Source organism: Rhamphochromis longiceps, linkage group LG18, assembly GCF_057381845.1.
Source record: "Rhamphochromis longiceps isolate RC_006_pf linkage group LG18, R_longiceps_female_GT1.1, whole genome shotgun sequence".
Taxonomy (NCBI): domain Eukaryota; kingdom Metazoa; phylum Chordata; class Actinopteri; order Cichliformes; family Cichlidae; genus Rhamphochromis; species Rhamphochromis longiceps.
The window spans coordinates 24356368-24374804 of record NC_140574.1 but is presented as its reverse complement, the minus strand read 5'-3'; the positions used below and the strand labels follow the sequence as shown (position 1 = coordinate 24374804).

The 18437-nt window shown below is 40.6% G+C and overlaps 1 protein-coding gene across 3 annotated transcripts; it reads right to left on the bottom strand.

The window, feature by feature from the left end:
* Window positions 1-1481: 1481 nt before the first annotated feature.
* On the bottom strand, window positions 1482-18221 carry LOC146648341 (dipeptidyl peptidase 9-like). Of its 3 annotated transcripts, none has more exons than XM_085389325.1 (21): window positions 18062-18221; window positions 16670-16753; window positions 16287-16525; window positions 15968-16080; window positions 14395-14568; window positions 12895-13066; window positions 12540-12650; window positions 11793-11921; window positions 11625-11690; window positions 11416-11512; window positions 11016-11193; window positions 10759-10918; window positions 10541-10620; window positions 9717-9869; window positions 8934-9069; window positions 6891-7036; window positions 6571-6717; window positions 6322-6474; window positions 5744-5886; window positions 4958-5069; window positions 1482-2457 (listed from the first exon to the last, which is right to left on the bottom strand). In XM_085389325.1, the coding sequence occupies exons 2-21, from the start codon at window positions 16723-16725 to the stop codon at window positions 2365-2367; spliced, it is 2658 nt and encodes an 885-aa protein (XP_085245451.1). In that variant the 5' UTR covers window positions 16726-16753; window positions 18062-18221; the 3' UTR covers window positions 1482-2364. The 3 variants fall into 3 exon arrangements, with proteins under 3 accessions (XP_085245451.1, XP_085245453.1, XP_085245452.1); XM_085389327.1 differs by having other exon boundaries at window positions 12895-13063; XM_085389326.1 differs by lacking the exon at window positions 18062-18221 and adding an exon at window positions 17820-17966.
* Window positions 18222-18437: the final 216 nt, after the last annotated feature.

Sequence of the window (18437 nt, the reverse complement as noted above, 5' to 3'; positions counted from 1 at the left end):
TGCAGAATAATCAGACCAGACTACATTTCTCCAATCTTCTGTTGTCCAGTTTTGGACAACAGGCCATTCTCTATGAACCCTAGATTTTGCTTGAAAATCCGAGTAGATCAGCAGTTTCTGAATCACAGTCACTTAAATCACTATTCATTCCTTATTCTATTGTCCAGGTTGACCTTTAAAAGGCTGCTTTGACCATGGCTACATGCCTAAATGTCTAATTGCACTAATAAGATGTGATGGCTGCACTTACAGCCACACAGTGGTAATACCCACCATGTTAGTGTAGAGGCTTATAAGTAACATTGCATTCACATTTCTTTCTTTAAATATAGGAATTTATTTACAGGACAATAAATAACTGGTTTTGGTTTAGTTAATTCATATATCCACATAACGCTGCATTCTAAAATAAGTGCGCACATTTTAGTTTACACTGTTATGTATGATTAATCTTTTGTTTTCTGAGTTACCTTAGTTGCAGCTGTTCCAGTCCCTTGATTAAGGAGCCAAGAGGTGGAAAAGGGGCGGAGCGAGGTTTAAAGGAAGGCTACAAATTGGTTCACGCCATAACTCGGGACCATGGGGGGGAATTGGAGTTCATTATGTTTGGTTTAGTTAGGTTTTGTGTGTTTTACCCCTTTTCCTGTTTTTGTGGGCTGATCAGCCACTATTTAAGTTTCCCCTTTGTCTCGTTAAGTTAGGTCAGTTTGTTTGAGTTATCAGTTGTGTTGTCAACTTTGAGTAGAGTTTTGTTAGTTTGACCTCTTTTATGGGCCCAAGATTTTGATTCTTTTTGCATGAGTTAACCAATTATGTTTTTTGGGTTAAATAAAAAATCATTTTTTGGACTTTAACCTGTGCCTAAGTTTCCTTCACTGCACGGTCCATCACATAAGACATGGCTGATTAGAGGCTTGCAATAACAAGCAAAGGATCAAATATTGCCATTTCCTTCTTCTCCAAAGGCCTGCTTGTTTATTGAAGTGATTTTAAGGGCAGTGGAATCCAGTTAAGTCTCTGCGGTGCTCCCAAATCAATATGAAGCATCACTCAATACATCTAAAGGTTACCACAGCATCAGCTGCCACATGTTTGGGGAGCTTCAAAGCCCTCTTCTTGTAGCTGAGGTGGATTTCTTTAAGTCAGGTGCAGGTCTGATGTGAAGAGGAATACAGGAGCCGGGGGGTCTAATTGAGGCTTTAAGCCACACTTGACATTTAAAATAATAATTTTAAAAAACCTTTTAATCCCAGAAAATATGAAGTACAACAAGACATATAACCCTTCACAGGTAGAAAAACAATAAGACTGCACCAGAAGAAAGCTTGTGATTGATTCATACATTTATTCATTATCATGTACAAATTGTATTTCGGTGGTACAAAGCTGTTGTAAGACTCCAGTGCTCACCCTCTTGTTGTCTTTATTGCAGTAAAAAAGGGAAATACCAGCATGATCAAGAGTCAAGAGGTACTTTGGCAAATATAAATTATGTGTTAAGAAGGCAAGCAGACATCTCGAGCAATGTAATATGACGGGGTAAGACGGCGCAAAAACATCAATGAGTGCCTTCCATCAGCACTCATGAAAAAAAAAAAAAAGAATAAAAATCCATAAAAATATTTCATTTTAAACAACAAACGCTAAAAACACAGACAGAGGAAGAGCCTTGATTTTCTTCCTTTCTTGATTATTACACCAACTCCGAGGTACAGACCCACAGTATGTATGGCTATTGTGAGGGTGGGTGTGAGTGTCTGTGCTTATGTATGAGATGAACTGTATTTTACATATGCATGTATACTGTAAAGGTTTACGTCTGCAAATGCGCGGACACATTTCCATGTCATATCTGTGAACTGTAACCACCGCTTCTACCTCTGACTGGAGTAAACAAAATAGGCTTGAGGGGGCGGGAAAACAATTTGATAACGTTTGGCAGAAACCATCGTGGCTGTAGAAATGAAGATGTGAGTGAGCAATGAGTCAGACTGACACAGCCTGCAAACATTTCTTCACAAGTCTTTGTTCGGCTTTCTGGGTGGGACACCACATGTCGTGCACGTAAACCTTTCTCCAGACTGTACATGGGGGTGAAGGGGGCGTGAAGAAGACTGGGAGAGCAATTGAGTAACAGAAGAAGACAGAGAGGAGGAAATGTAATGCAGAAGTGAGACGAATAGTTGGTTGGGAGGAAAGGAGCTGGTGGCTGCTGGGTGTCTGATGTGTTTCTTGCTGACAGGGTAAACAGTTAGAAATGGGCTGGGGTGGGGAGGTCATGGAGAATACAGGTGGGCGGACAGTTGGGAGGGGTAAAAGAAGGAAGAGGGGAATTTGACTTCACTTGTCCCCTGTTGTCTGATTTTAGAGGTATTGTTGTAGAAAGTGCAGCAGCATTATCTCGTAGTGCTCTCCAGACTCAGGGCAGCGGATACTGTGCCGCTCGTTGGGGTAGACCTTTAAAAATGAAAACAGAGCAATCAACCAACATCAGCAAATTAATTTATAAATTAATACACATGCTCTTTGTGTGTGTACAGTGGGGCAAAAAAGTATTTAGTCAGCCACCGATTGTGCAAGTTCCCCCACTTAAAATGATGACAGAGGTCAGTAATTTGCACCAGAGGTACACTTCAACTGTGAGAGACAGAATGTGAAAAAAAAATCCATGAATTCACATGGTAGGATTTGTAAAGAATTTATTCGTAAATTAGGGTGGAAAATAAGTATTTGGTCACCTCAAACAAGGAAAATCTCTGGCTCTCACAGACCTGTAACGTCTTCTGTAAGAAGCTTTTCTGTCCCCCACTCGTTACCTGTATGAATGGCACCTGTTTGAACTCATCATCTGTATAAAAGACACCTGTCCACAGCCTCAAACAGTCAGACTCCAAACTCCGCCATGGCCAAGACCAAAGAGCTTTCGAAGGACACCAGGAAAAGTATTGTAGACCTGCACCAGACTGGGAAGAGTGAATCTACAATAGGCAAGCAGCTTGGTGTGAAAAAATCAACTGTGGGAGCAATCATCAGAAAATGGAAGACATACAAGACCACTGATAATCTCCCTCGATCTGGGGCTCCACGCAAGATCTCATCCCGTGGGGTCAAAATGATCATGAGAACGGTGAGCAAAGATCCCAGAACCACACGGGGGGACCTGGTGAATGACCTGCAGAGAGCTGGGACCAAAGTAACAAAGGTCACCATCAGTAACACACTACAACGGCAGGGAATCAAATCCCGCAGTGCCAGACGTGTTCCGCTGCTGAAGCCAGTGCATGTCCAGGCCCGTCTGAAGTTTGCCAGAGAGCACATGGATGATACAGCAGAGGATTGGGAGAATGTCATGTGGTCAGATGAAACCAAAGTAGAACTTTTTGGTATAAACTCAACTCGTCGTGTTTGGAGGAAGAAGAATACTGAGTTGCATCCCAAGAACACCATACCTACTGTGAAGCATGGGGGTGGAAACATCATGCTATGGGGCTGTTTTTCTGCCAAGGGGACAGGACGACTGATCCGTGTTAAGGACAGAATGAATGGGGCCATGTATCGTGAGATTTTGAGCCAAAACCTCCTTCCATCAGTGAGAACTTTGAAGATGAAACGAGGCTGGGTCTTCCAACATGACAATGATCCAAAACACACCGCCCGGGCAACAAAGGAGTGGCTCCGTAAGAAGCATTTGAAAGTCCTGGAGTGGCCTAGCCAGTCTCCAGACCTCAACCCCATAGAAAATCTGTGGCGGGAGTTGAAAGTCCGTGTTGCTCGGCGACAGCCCCAAAACATCACTGCTCTCGAGAAGATCTGCATGGAGGAATGGGCCAAAATACCAGCTACTGTGTGTGCAAACCTGGTAAAGACCTATAGTAAACGTTTGACCTCTGTTATTGCCAACAAAGGTTATGTTACAAAGTATTGAGTTGTATTTTTGTTATTGACCAAATACTTATTTTCCACCCTGATTTACGAATAAATTCTTTACAAATCCTACCATGTGGATTCATGGATTTTTTTTTTCACATTCTGTCTCTCACAGTTGAAGTGTACCTCTGGTGCAAATTACTGACCTCTGTCATCATTTTAAGTGGGGGAACTTGCACAATCGGTGGCTGACTAAATACTTTTTTGCCCCACTGTAACCAATCATATCTAATCTAGAAAATATCTTTTTTGCCTTTGAAGCCACTCATGACCTTCTTTACAAAGGTTGTTTTTGTAGCCTAGCACCTGCTGTTGCTAGGTTACACAAACCATCTCCCTTATCCATATATAACTGGGCCATGAGGGACAAACAAGCGCCGTTTAACCTTTACCCGTGTTGAAGTTGACACTGTGAAGCTCAACACTTCTTGATTTTGATTGGTTGGTGACAGAGAAGTGGTTCAAGAGTTAACTTGTATTTCCAAATGAAAGCACTGAAAGCGCAGCAGGAAAAAGAAGCTGCTTTGCATGATCGCACTGAACGCTGTCGATGCAAAGTGTCACAGCATTGAGGCTGTCATTATGGAAATAGCTGCCCACTGACACTAAAGGTTCAAAATTCAAAACAACAATCCTAATCCTAATATATAATCCAACTACTGTATTATGTTAACTGAAGTTAATTTATTGAACTATAAATAAGTGATACAAGCGAAAATCCTGTGAAAACTAAGATGGCCCTTAGCAGTAAAAGTGCACTTTCTTCTATGTTTCTGGAAGCATGATCTGATATCCAAGTGCTGGTGATGTTATATTATCACCATATAGGCTATATTATCATAATAATAATGTTGGTCCAGGATCAGCCCTGCATCTGACCAGTGATGTTGTTCGATCACTCACTATCACTAACAAACCAACATAAGTGATCAACTGCAGCATTGATCCTGGACAACATGATTGTGATAATGCTGGAACAACATAAACATACACACACACATGTATTATGCTCTTAAGATATGAAACAAACCTGAAGCTGGTAGGGCTTTCCAGCCCGGATTATCTGTGACACTAGAAAATTGGTGTGGAAAAAGTGTACATTCTCATCCAGAAAGCCGTGGAGAATAAGCAAACGGTTGGGCCTGAAGAAGAGAGTTACGATGTGATTAGTTAAACTGCAATGAATACGTGTTCTGAGAACAGTAAAAACATGTTCCCAACATTACAAATGTTTTAAGTGGCACAAAGAGATTTACAGAATGATTACACAAATGCAGTTGTAAAAAATCTTTTACTCTCTCTTTCAGTATCACGTTTTTAAGGTCATCGCTAGAACCCTAAATAGTGAGGTTCCGTCAGGATGCAATCTTAATGTTAGCAGAACTTATTTTACATACAAAAAAAAAAATAATAATAATAATCCACAGCTTTTGACTTAAAGGAAGACCCCGCTACTGAAACATCAATAACTCAACGTTCCTCAGCTAATGAAAATGATCCAAGTAGCCCAAGGACACAGAGGCAAGGTGTGGCATGCACAAGCACGAGTTCAAGAGTTTAAATGTTTTAAGAGTCACATTTAAAGGTGTTTCATAAGAATGAGACTGATTTTTTTAAGAAGTGTTTGAACTGTCAGTTGCACACAGGTATCGGACTGACCAAATGTGAAGCACATTTAACCAAAATATAACATTAAAGATCCTACAATCGTTATTAAAATGCAGAGACAATATGAGAAACTGCAGAGAATGTGCGTTTTGATTTTAAAAACATTTTTCTTTCTTGTTAACTTAAATAAGAGTGTGTGTGTACTGACTCGCTAGGGAGCTTGTCCACATGCAGCGCCACAGATCCCTCCTCGTAGCCCTGTTGGTTGTTCTCAGGCACATCCATGTAGCGCTCTGTGTAGCCTGTGTCATAGGCCATCCACACAGTCACTGGGGCACCTGCAATAGCCAGCTGTCAGGGATGGAAAAGAAATAACATTAAAAGAAAAAGAATTCATCTTAATCTGGAAAGAAGTCACTTTGCAGGAGAGTAATTGTTTAGGCTTACTGTGTGTGTTATAATACGATTATTAATGGTATATTCTGATGTCATTGTTTTACATCTGATATGCACGCATGTCACAAGAAAAATCTTGATGTATCTGCAGACATCTCTACTTAATAATGACTAATGGCTAACACACTCCAAGACAGACACCATGTGGATGCAACTGGCAACTGCATCACAAATGAGGTTATGAGCAATAAGGAAACGGAGAATTAAGAAATGATTTCTCCACTTTATATTGCATTAAATAACAAATGCCTGCATGTTTTGGGCTATAGGTAAAAGTTTAATATGGTTTTAACAATAAACGACAGCTTGAGGGTAAACAGGTAGTCCAACCTTAAAGACATTGGGTCGCTGGATGAGGCCCATGAGAGAAAGGAAACCTCCATAGGACCAGCCATGGATGGCAACACGGCTCAGGTCCACAAAGTTAAACTTCTCTGCTACATACTGCAGCCCCTCCACCTGGTCTTCAATCTCTACTTGACCCTGGAGAGGCAAACAGAGTTATTTCGGCTGGAGCTTTGACATCACATCTATTTCTTTAATGATACTGGATTATTATTTGTATGTGTCAAACTTTACCATTTTGTTTTTCAGTGCTCCTTCAAATTCAAGGCCCCTCTGACAAGAACCCCTCCCATCAATGACAACCACAGCATAGCCGAGAGAAGCCAGTGTGTTCAGGCGGAGGTATTTCATGCCCTTAAAAGAGTTGTTAACCAACTGCACCTACATATACAAAGACATAATCACATTCTTAGAAACATTTTGTTTACACAGTAATAGACTTTCAGAGCAGCATTTATTAGCCACAAAGGGAAGGCAGCAATGATTAAATCTTATGTAACAAAGCCGTATGATTACACAGTTAGAAGTAAGATGGATAAGATGCAGCTACAAACCTGTGGGCCTCCGTAGACAAAGAGAACAGTGGGGTGTTTCCGCCCAGACTGCAGGTTGTGAGGCTTGTATACCATCCCATAAAGCTGGAAGCCTGACTTCCCCGGAAAGTCGAAAATCTCAGGTGGATTGTAATCTCCCGGACAACCTGGATGACATCAACAAGCAGTCACCAGGTTAGGCATACGCAAACAAGGTTTTATGTAATAAAAAAAAAGTAAATTGTGAAATGACTGGTTCTCTTATATAAAGCTTTTCTACTCAAAGTGCTTCATACAGCATGCCTGAGAACCCTTTGTCAACAAATGTTACAGCAGAAAAAAACCTCAGCACTCTAAAACATTTTACAGAACTAAATGATTGTTTGGGAATAAAAAAATGAAACGTTTTAGTGTTTAAGGTTACTGATACTCTTGAACCTGTACTATATTCCACAGCTGGACTCTGCTGCAGGTTTATTTTTCATTCCCTCAGCCAGATTTTTACAGCTTCAAAACATTGTTTCAGCTAACAGCACAATCATGACAAGCAACTCTGTAGAAGCTCCTGCAATGGGGTGGCGGTTAACAGGGATTTATGTTTTAGTGGGAAATCTTCACCTCAACCACCCCTCTCTAGAAATTTAACTACAGATTGCATCGACTGTGATTTGCTTGTTCGTGCATTGTGCATGTTCGGCTACTTTGAGTTAGTATATTGATTGTTATTCTCTAAGTGGCTAAATACAAGGAAACATAATTCTAACATCAATGTAAGGACTCTCTAATGTCAGTAAATTTCAGGTGGGAAATTGCAGAATTTATCGGAATGGACATGAAGGCAGAAAAAAACAAAACCAACAAACAAACAAATAAAATGCTGTCTATCGTCTGGTGCCACACATAAAACACCAAGATACGGCCACAAGGTAATTACACATAATGCACCTGCACAAGCATAAATGCTAGCAACGATGTCGGCCACTAGATAGTTTACACCGTCTGCAAAAATTCCCTGCAAAAGTCTAAATCAAGACTTCTGCTTCAATTCCTACTCTTCCAACAAAGCACAAACTGTTCAAGCTGACACCCATATAATGAAAACTACATTAACTAAAGGCGTAGTGCTAAAAAAATTTATATAGAGCAATTTTCAATCCATTGTGATTAAGGAGCTTGCAAAGAAAAGCGTCTGGACTTCTTTAAGTTGCTTGAAGACGTTTCACCTCTCATCCGGATGAGAGGTGAAACGTCTTCAAGCAACTTAAAGAAGTCCAGACGCTTTTCTTTGCAAGCTCCTTTGACTTGCTTGAAGACGTTTCACCTCTCATCCGAGAAGCTTCAGTTCTAAGGTCAAATGGTGGAGAGTCCCAGATATAAACCTAGTGGGAGTGACCCCCCACAGAGGGACAAAAGGGACAAAAGGGACACTGAAGGAGCTTCCTGGATGAGAGGTGAAATGTCTTCAAGCAACTTAAAGAAGTCCAGACGCTTTTCTTTGCAAGCTCCTTTGACTACGATGACCTGGATGACTGAGAACCTTCACAGACAATCCATTGTGATGGTTTGGTCCATGATAAGTAGTTTGAATTAAAGAGGTTAATAAACTTTAAGCCTTAAATTTCAGGAGTTCCAAAGCTCCCAGAAACAGAAGAAATGTGATGATGTTTAGGATCGTCTCCTGATATGAACACTCACACTTGGACAGACTATCCTCTGCACAAAACTATACTGACACAGAGAGGCTTTGTTTTGTTTAATGCCAGACTTGTAATTTTTTAACTGCAAGAGAGGTTTTAAAAAAAAAGGGAACAAAACATTTACCATGTGAAAACCAAATTTATCAAATCCTTTGAGAGATTTTAAAACAATGACTCTTGGCTGACTTTTCCTTTAGTTTGACAAAACGTCAAACAAGTACTTTTCGTTGGAACTAACCACTTATAGACAGAGGAATGCAGTTGCTCTTGGATACTATCTCAGTGTACACACTGCTGACAAGCAGTGCCTCTCCGTCTTTAGTACGAGCGATGTTACATGGTCTTTTTTACATCAGGCTCTGTTTACCTGGCGATTCCATCATGCTGGCCCAGAACTCAGGAACCATGTGCAGCGGGTCACCTTCTGAGCCAGTCAGCTTGTAGACGTGAACACAGGGAGGAGTACTCACGTTGCTGTAGTGGCTGACAAAAAAGTCAAAGTTCTGCAAGAAGAGAGAAGAGAAAGAGATGCCTTATAAAGAAGAGGAAGGAAATAAAAGGCAAGAGGGATGCAAAGTTGTATCACTAACTACAACAAAGCCCGACATGAGACACTATCAAGTATGCTGTCAACACTCTCTTTAACCCTCTCAGGCCCGAATTAAGTTTTTTGTTGCTAATGCACAACCAAGTCCTGCAGTGGTACTTCTGAGTAAAAAAACCTCATAAAATATGTATGTGGGGTAATCAGGATGTTAGGTCGTAACTGCCTGCCTGGAGAAGGTTAAACGCTTCCTTCAAGCCAGTGCTTTATTTCTCACTGCTCTTAAGCAGGCAGTTTCTCTCTTTACTTAAACCTTCTCTATATCCTCTATTAGCTGTACTTAATCTGGACTGGTCTTGTTTCCCCAGGTGTAAGACAACAACACTTATATTTATTTATTTATTTATTTTTCATATATTTGAAATGTAATTCTGGCACTGACTGAAGTATTTGTTCCCACCAGAACTACTCAAAACAGTAAAATATGTTAAAGCAACTCAACTGTTGAGCAACATGTTAAAAAAAACAGGTGGATAAACAGCTGGATTACTGAAATTTGCACACAGAGTTAAGCAAACAGGTACGTGCACAAATAAATGATAGTACCTGACTAACAGAGCAGCTATGAGAGAAGCCAGGCTTAGTTAGTCTGACCACATCTCCAGGTGACTCATAGCTGACCACGTAAAGATGATGCTCCAGAGGAGTGTCTCTGGTGCCCTGGAAATACACCAACTTTGTTGCCTCATTGACCCAGATCTAGCAAAGGAAACATTAGAGAGCATTTGAAGGTGAATGAAAACAGCAGCTCTCAGCAAAAATACAGCAATTTCAGATGCCATAAAGTAGTCCATGACAAACCTAAATAAAGCCAGTGGAAAATCTTTGTTTCAAGTAATATATTAAATAGTTTAGAAAAGCTGACACCTAGTCAGCATTGGTGCTGAACTCCAGAGTACAAAATACAGAAAATACAGTAAAATGTACATTTCAAACAAACATGTATATTTGAGTGTTCTAGTGATTTTTTTAAAGGTAGCATCAGGTTAACTTGTCATCTTTCAGCTTCAGTAGCATTTGACGGTGTTTGCATGTCAACATGTTTAGACATTTTCTGTCCATCTGTTTTACCCAGACTGAAAACAAAAAAATGCCTGAAACAAGCAAAAATTGAAATTGACTGCAGCAGAAGCCTGACAGAAAATCTCCAGGGAAATACCAAATGTCAGTTGATGTGGATCTGTTGTCAACTTCAGACACTGCAGCACCAGTCTTTTTATAAACACCCTAAAATTAGGATTTAGAATCAACACTCCAAATTCATGATCATTACTTGAGATTAAAATTGAGAACTGCCCAAATATTTTCTTACTGAGTTCACCTGTATCTCTCATAAGTGTGATTTTTTTTCTTTTGTATTTGGCACTCACCTTGGAGCCATGTCTTGCCAACACTTCCCATTCCCCACAGGTCAATGTAACCTCTTCTTTGATTGCACATTTAAAGTCTCCTGGAGGACAAAAAAGTAAAAATCAACATTCTATAATGTAAACGCTAACAGCTGAGTCTAAAGACAAAAGTAATATCAGCCTAAAAAATCTGATTATTTCATTTCAAATCAATGCAGAGGCATCTCCTAGTTTCGTACCCTCTAGGTGCTGGTATTCCTCTATCCAACGGTAGCAGCCTGGTTGTAACTGGGATGTGATTTTATACAGATGGCTGAAACCTGTTTTAGACTCATTTACCCAAATGAAAGTAAACTCATCTTCTGTCGTTTGAATAAAGGGATAGAATATATCGTGAACCTGCAGAAAGAAAGAAAGCGTCATAATTAGAATTTATAAATGTACTTAATCAGTTTATTTTAAAGGTAACCATAGAGAGCTGTGAGAAAACATTTACATTTATCCAGACGTCAGTGGTTTCTTCATAGATTATGTATGGCTGCGTGTTAGTGGGCACAGCCTCCAGACTCTCCTGTCTTAGAGCTGGATCATCTGTCACTGGGATGAAGAGGGCGGGTGGCAGCAGAACAAGTTGCAGTTTCCTCTGACTGCGGTCTAACAGCACTGCCCAACCACTACAACAGAGAGCAGACAACGATCAAAAGACTGATTTGTATGGAATGATGAGCAATCGTGAATGAAAAATAGTTCCCTCCAGTACAACTTCTGTAAAAACTAACGAGACTGTTGTGTACGTCCATAGCTCCCAAACTGAAGCTACAATTTTAAAAGGTTCTCAATCAGATAGTTTCTTATGCTGGTTTATTCTGAGAGTGGCAGAATTTTGCAACACTCACTATTTGCCGTCACTCGTCCATCCTACTCTGGCGATGTATTCTGTCCCAGGAAACAAGGAGTTAAAGGGGGCGACCAGTTCTTTGTCGTGTGTGCTCACTATCTGTAAATACACATACACATGCATACGCACACGTGAGATAAAGATCATGCTAAAGAATGAAGATGCTAAAGCACGTAGAAAAAAAGTGAAGAAAAGGAAGTGAGACACTTGCTCTTCCTTGATGATCTGTCTTGATCTCTGCCAGTTTAAGTGTAGACTGGGGATTTTTGCTACCTGTAAATAAGAGATTAGAAAAAAATACAAGTTGTAGAAATGTGTGCGTATGTTTTCACTACTCTAAATCCTTGTGCATACATTGTGCAAACCTGCACTGACCTGTGCGAGGATATCTGTATGCGTCTGCTTTCCGCTCCTCAAGTGCCGGAGATGGAACATGAATAATTTCTACCTCTGTTTCATCCACCTCTTCATACAGAAGGTACACTGTTTTACCTCCATTAGGGTCTGACGGGAGAAAAACAATTAACGCAATTTATCCAAAGAAACAGAACCTATAACATGGGCTGCAAGAATTGTTCCTTAAGAATTGCTTTTGTTAGTAAGAGCCATTGAGCCGAGAACCTACTCGGCTCAACTCAACGCAGCTCGATTCAACTCAGTTTCGGAAGTTTTCCATTACAATTGAGTGCCACCTAATGTACGTGGGGTCGTTATAGCAGTGCAGCTGAAAGTTCAGCGACATTATTTGTATGCAACACGAACACCATAACAATAGAGGGCATCGAGGTGATGGTACACCCGCTGCTCAGTGTATGGCTTTTTGTCAGGCTCGGGGACCACAATGTTTTTTCTCATTGCCAGGTTTAAAAAATGGCAGCTTCGATTTTTGTGAAGGAGACACTCTCATGACTCATCGAGTGACGCCACTGACTGACAATCGGCCGCATGCAGTCTGATGACATCACATTTTTTGGATCAGATCTCAGGTCACTTGGAATCCTGGCCAAGCGGGTACTAAAAAGTACCTGGTACCAGGTACTACCACCTAATGGAAAACCCTAAAAACTGAGTCGAGCCGAGCCGAGCTGAGCTGGTACTATTGGAAAAAGACATACGGCTGACCTTCTACTGCTGTGGGGCTCCACCAGTAGCCAGTGAAACGGTCAAACTCTTCCTGTATGACAAAAGTTGCTACACCTGCAGACTTGGGGTCCTCCTTAACATTATCTAAACCTGGGAGAAATTGAATAAATTAGCAAATGGGTTCAAATCCATATGCCATATTCATATGCCTAAACACAAAACTGAACATGTGGGATCTCAAAGTTGTTTTCTCTCTGCGCTACAAAGTGAAATTGGATGAGAAAAAACAGGGAAGATGAAGTGCCAAAACAAGACACACACTAATAGTGTGAAATTTGTAAAGCTCACTCAATAAAAATACTGCTTAAATAAAAAAAAAACTGAGTCTTCAGACCTTTATGGCAGTACGTGAGTCGCCTTTCCTCGCCTGTCTTAATGTTGGCTATCCACAAGTCATTGTTGTTGATAAAGGCTATAAAGTCTGGATCTCCGGGGCAGATCTTGGGGTCCATACGGGTCCCTGAGCACTGGGTCTTGATCTCCATAGGCTTTACAGGAGCTGACTGCTAAAACCAACAAAAACAGTCTTAGTCAAAAGGAAATTGAATGTTACGTGGACAAAGCGAGAGCCTTATGAAAACATTAACCTGATTCATGAAAAAAAAAAATTGGAAGTTTAGAGGAAAGACATCAGGACAATCAAAAAGAGTTCTGTAAACTAAGTTAACTCCGTCTGTAACATCTGCTGACTTGAAATACTTGTTGAGTTGTAAAGAGAAGCTCAAATAACAGCTTGAGATTGTTGGTCTGCACAGCCAAGTAAATGACAGCAAGTACAGACCACCCATATGGATGCACGTGGTTATTTTCAGTGACTCAGACCAGCTCATGATTTTGTAAAGTGACTCAATGCATTCGAGCTATTGCAATTTCTCCTACCAGTGAGGATGTTGTTGTATGTTTATACAAATCTCATTTATCTATTATTCGACCAGTTTGTTTATTCTTTTTATCTTGCTAAACCCATCAAGATTCAGCAGCAGCATCATGCACTCCAAAAACTCTTTAAATACAGTGTAATGTACAAGGGTCTAAGGAAATCCCTGTTACTTCAAGCAGGTTAAAAAGCTGCATTAAAATTATAAAAGGCACAAGCACAGGGGGAGAAAGACCTGAAGTGCACCTCTGACAAACAATCTAAATGAATCTTAATCCAAGGCCCAAACCGAGTTTTACAGCTTTTACTATTGATAGACATCTAAAACATGTTAACTCTCCCAAGATTTGTAGTCGATACACCAATTTGAAACTCCTATGTCACCTTGTTTTTGAGTTATTGCATTCACAAACTCAGGTGTTCCATTGCTTGCCTGTCTGTCCACCAGGCAGGGTGATAGCATTACCCCCATCAGCCTTTTAGAGCTGATGGGTAAAAACTGAGCTGTACTGTGGAAATTACTTATATTAAGATGTCGGAGGGATTCAATGTGCAGTTACACTTCTTTACACTGACAGAAAGGGGAGTTTCAGTTTCACGGCCCACTTAAGAACAAAGTGGCCCACAACGCAAAGTCAGTCTAACATTCCTGCTCTAGCCATTAATCACACAAACACATGAAATGTAATAACTTATAACATTATTCTATGTAATAACACTATTCACTGACTGTGTGTCTGGAAGAAAGTCTGACAGGAGACTCACAGATAGAGATCATCTCTACCTTGCAGGTATTCCTTGGTACTGTATCCCTCTAATTGAACGGATACACAGTATTTAAAGGTTTATGAGCCAAAGTAATGTATTTAACATAACAGTGTCTTTACACAGCTGTACTGATCCATTCTTTAATCAAGAGAATCTAAGAATTGCAAAAAATTGAGCAGCTGTACTCACGATGAAACCATTGTTGCCACCGTCTTGACAGTAGAATAGGCTATTACTAGCCTGGAAGAGGAACAGTCCAGTCTGGGAATGGTAGTCATAGGATGTAATACCAAATGCTCCCAAACGTTTACGCTCTCTCAGCAACTCCTCCTCTCGAGAATATGCCCCCTGGTGCGGCGTAGCCTTAGAGCAACAACAGGAAAACATGTGGATAAGATTTGAATTTACCAAAGGGATTTTTAGAGGTTTGCTGTGTAAACCTGTGCATATGCAACGGTACATATATGTAAAAATTTAGGGCTGGGTATCGTCACTGATTTCTAGAATCGATTTGATTCCAATTCACAAGGTCCCGAATCGATTCGAATCGGGGAAATTTTGCCTCAGACAGTAAAAAATATTATAATTCAGATAATGCATCAGTACATTTCCATATTTATTTATCTATAAAAAGAAAGCTGACACTTGCGAGACTTTATCAAAGGTGTAAGCATCACAGCAGATGCCTTTGTGTCAAAGTAGCTGATGATAAAACACAGAAAAACATGAAGGTGATTTTCCTGGCCTGGGATTTTATACAAATATTCTGCAGTAGATCAAAAACGAAGGAAAAACCATTAATCAACATATGAACAACACCTGATGCTGCTGAAGTGAAGCAGAGGAAAGTTACAGAGGTTTTATTAGAGACACAGCTAAGCGTTTTGCAATTTTGCATAATTTTAAAAAGTTTAAATTTGTTCAGTAGCCTATTGAACGGCAGAAATGAGGCTTTCTTTACAGAAGTAAGTAAAAGGAAAAAAACACAGCAGCCGACAGCGCTGTAAACAACGGTATAATTGTGCGCAAGCGAATAATAAAGAAAACTGATTTTTAGACGGGAAACTGTTCTTGAAGTATACAGAGAGAGAGAGAGAGAGAGAGAGAGAGAGAGAGAGAGAGAGAGCTGTGCATGAAGTGTGATTTTATCGTGGTGGAAGCAAAGCAGCAAAAGTAAGAAGGAATCCGTGACGATGTTTATCAAATGTGAAGCGTAATATGCTGCTTCTTTTGCTGCTGGTTCAGTGAATTTTGGTTGAAGAGAGATAAAACCTGCAGCTCAGAATCTAGTGCAAAAAATACGTAAACACAAAGCGCGGACCCGCCGAAGCATCAGAATCAGCGAGCTGTCGGCTTTCAGCCCCGACAGTGTCCGTGCCGTCGGGTGAGAAAGGCAACATCTCACTGATTCTGATGCGTCGGCGGGTCCGCGCTTTGTGTTTACGTCTTTGTGCAGAATCCGTGTACCTGCTCACATTTACTGATTTAGCTGTTTGGTGGTTGTTGAAATTTTGTGAGGTTTAACCTGAGATTCTGGCTTTTCGGGCAAAATAAATTTATATTAAAAAATCGATTCAGGATTTTAATGAATCGATATATTTATATGTAACATAATAAATGAGAAACACATGATTAAACCACCTTCATCTGCCCCATCATCCCTTCATAGTGGTTGGATAGTATTTTGGACTTCAATAACAACATACTGGGTAGTTTGGTTGTGGCACAAACAGAGAGGAGAGAGGAGAGATGGGGAATTCACCTGAAAGTGATCCAGCATCTGTTTCCATGACAACACTAAGAGGGCCTCTTTCCGAATCTTCTTGGGGATTTCTGAGTAGAGTAATGAGTTCTCTCTGCTTCCATAAGGCATTCCTGGTAAGCGCAAAGAAAAGCAACAAAGGCAGTGTCAACAAGAAACAACAGGCATTTCACCGTGACTGTTTTAGTATTATGAGGCAATCATCCTCTGCTGCCTTGAGCAGAAAAGCATGACTGAGGTCAACTGAAAGGAGTACAGTTGAGAAAAAGACAGAAATGACCAATTACAAGCTGATACTGGGCATTTTTGTGCGGCTTACCGAGGTAGTAGAGCCGGTGGGAGTGGGGTCCATTTTCATCATTTTTCTGCACAAACTGGAAGTCATGGGGAGCCTTGTTGGCAATCATGCCTGAGTACTTCCTGCTACAGTGGATAATATCTCGCAGGCCCTCCCAAGAGTGTTTCTCCACAAAGAACTGAGATGGCACATCCTCCATTTCCACCACCTCTGCATTATCCGAAAGGCCGTCCACAGCTGTCATGCTCACAGTCACACAGCTGCACGTTGACATTACAAAGAACTGATAAGTGGTGCAGAAACCAAGGCACACCTACACAAGGCCATTCATTTATTGGAACTGGTTTAAATATTATTCATCCGTTTTTTTTAACCAAGGCAGAGAGACTACATGAACACTGTACCTTGTCCAGATACCGTCTTTATTGTCACAAAGTCTGACCTTCTTGACTCTATGCATTCACTGGTTAACACGTTTGACGTCAGATCTGTAACCAATAGAAGAAGTACAGATGTAATGTTAAAAAATTGTAAATAAAATTAGTTAGCAAATTTGGAATTTGGGTCATCAATTCTTTATAACAAAAGCTAGACACAGTCAAGAAATCTGTCTGCACCAGGCTGTTCTTGTCCCATTAGATTGAGCCACAGTGCATAACACAAATACAGAAAGTGGGCCCCAAACAGAGGGGAAAATGTATCCTTTATTAAGACTTCAAAGGATACTTGCATACTGCAGTGTCCACTAAAGATGTGAAATCCCCTGAACGATTTTTATATGCAAGTCTATGATAGCACAAAAGCAGCTGCCACATCTACAACTCAGCTTCAGGTGAAATACAGGATTTATAGTATAGCCCACATTTCTGCCTTATAATCTCTGTTTAGTGAGAGATTATATGACGCAAACACCTGTGTGGGGGGATACTGTCTAAACAACCGAGATGCTTTTCTGATGCTACTCCTTTGGTAATTATAGTTGACTAATCTAATATTATGGTGAGGCCACTTACATCTGTGTTTAACAAACTCGCAATCAAAACACCAACCAGCATGTACCACAGAATTCGTATAGATGGCCCTAAATAGCGAATTCAACAATAATTTGTTAATCGTCATGTACGAATGTATAATAGCCATACCGTAAATCTTCGCTTGGATGAAGAACATCTGTAACGTTATTACCGTATGTCTAGTCCTTGTAATCCTCCTATTAGCAATTAAAATTTAACTTAACGTGGCCTCGATCTTACTAAACACGTTAAAATTACAGGGACCTATGTGCCAGTTGTAAAATAATATACGGAAAGAGCCCATTTGAGTCAGGTAGATACCTGACAGCGTTTAAAGGCTTAATATTAAGGATGGGAAATTAGTAGAGTGAAATGGTAAAATAATAATAATAATAATACCGGTGCCGCTGATGGTAACAGTTAAGGTTAGCTTGCCTACAATAGATCTTTGTTCTTGATTTGCAACTACTCACTCACGCCGGGAAAAAACACCGGCAAATTTATTTGAGCGAACATTTCAAACTCAGCCGATGTTACTTACATCATGAGGTGAACAACAAAACCCCAAAGATTTTAAAAACAGGCAGCAAAAGACAGTTATTAAATCGTGTTTGCCTTCGCTGCCTTTTGACAGGACTGTTCCCCTCTGTCATTCTCGCTCTGAAGCTAACAAGCTAGCTGCCGTTAACCGGGCTGGAAGCTAGGTTGCCACAAGCTAGCGGTGTCTGGTTTTCTATAAAAACAGGCTCTGTGAAAGAAGTTAAAATTTAAACCAACACTCACCAATTCGGCCACTGTTTCTTTACCCGGCTTACAAACCTTATTAGCTCGATGTCAATAAACAGTTTTGAGACCGCTAGAGCTTGTATCCATGGCCCAGAATGGCCACACTCAAATTGCAGCTGGCTCTAAGATTCAAGAGGCGGAACATTCGTACTGGTGGAGTACAAACCCGGTGCTTTTTTCAGCCGCACCGCTGTTGCTGCTCTGGTTTCAGCGGCGGCAGGAACTTTGTGGTCAGTATTACAACTGCTCACCTTATTTGAGCATGAACAGCTTCCCAGGTTAGGCGCTGATGCCTGATGTTTAAAGCTTCAAGATGAAGCAGAGACCATGTCAAAAAGGCTGAAAGCCTCTAATTAGCAAGTCACCAATAATT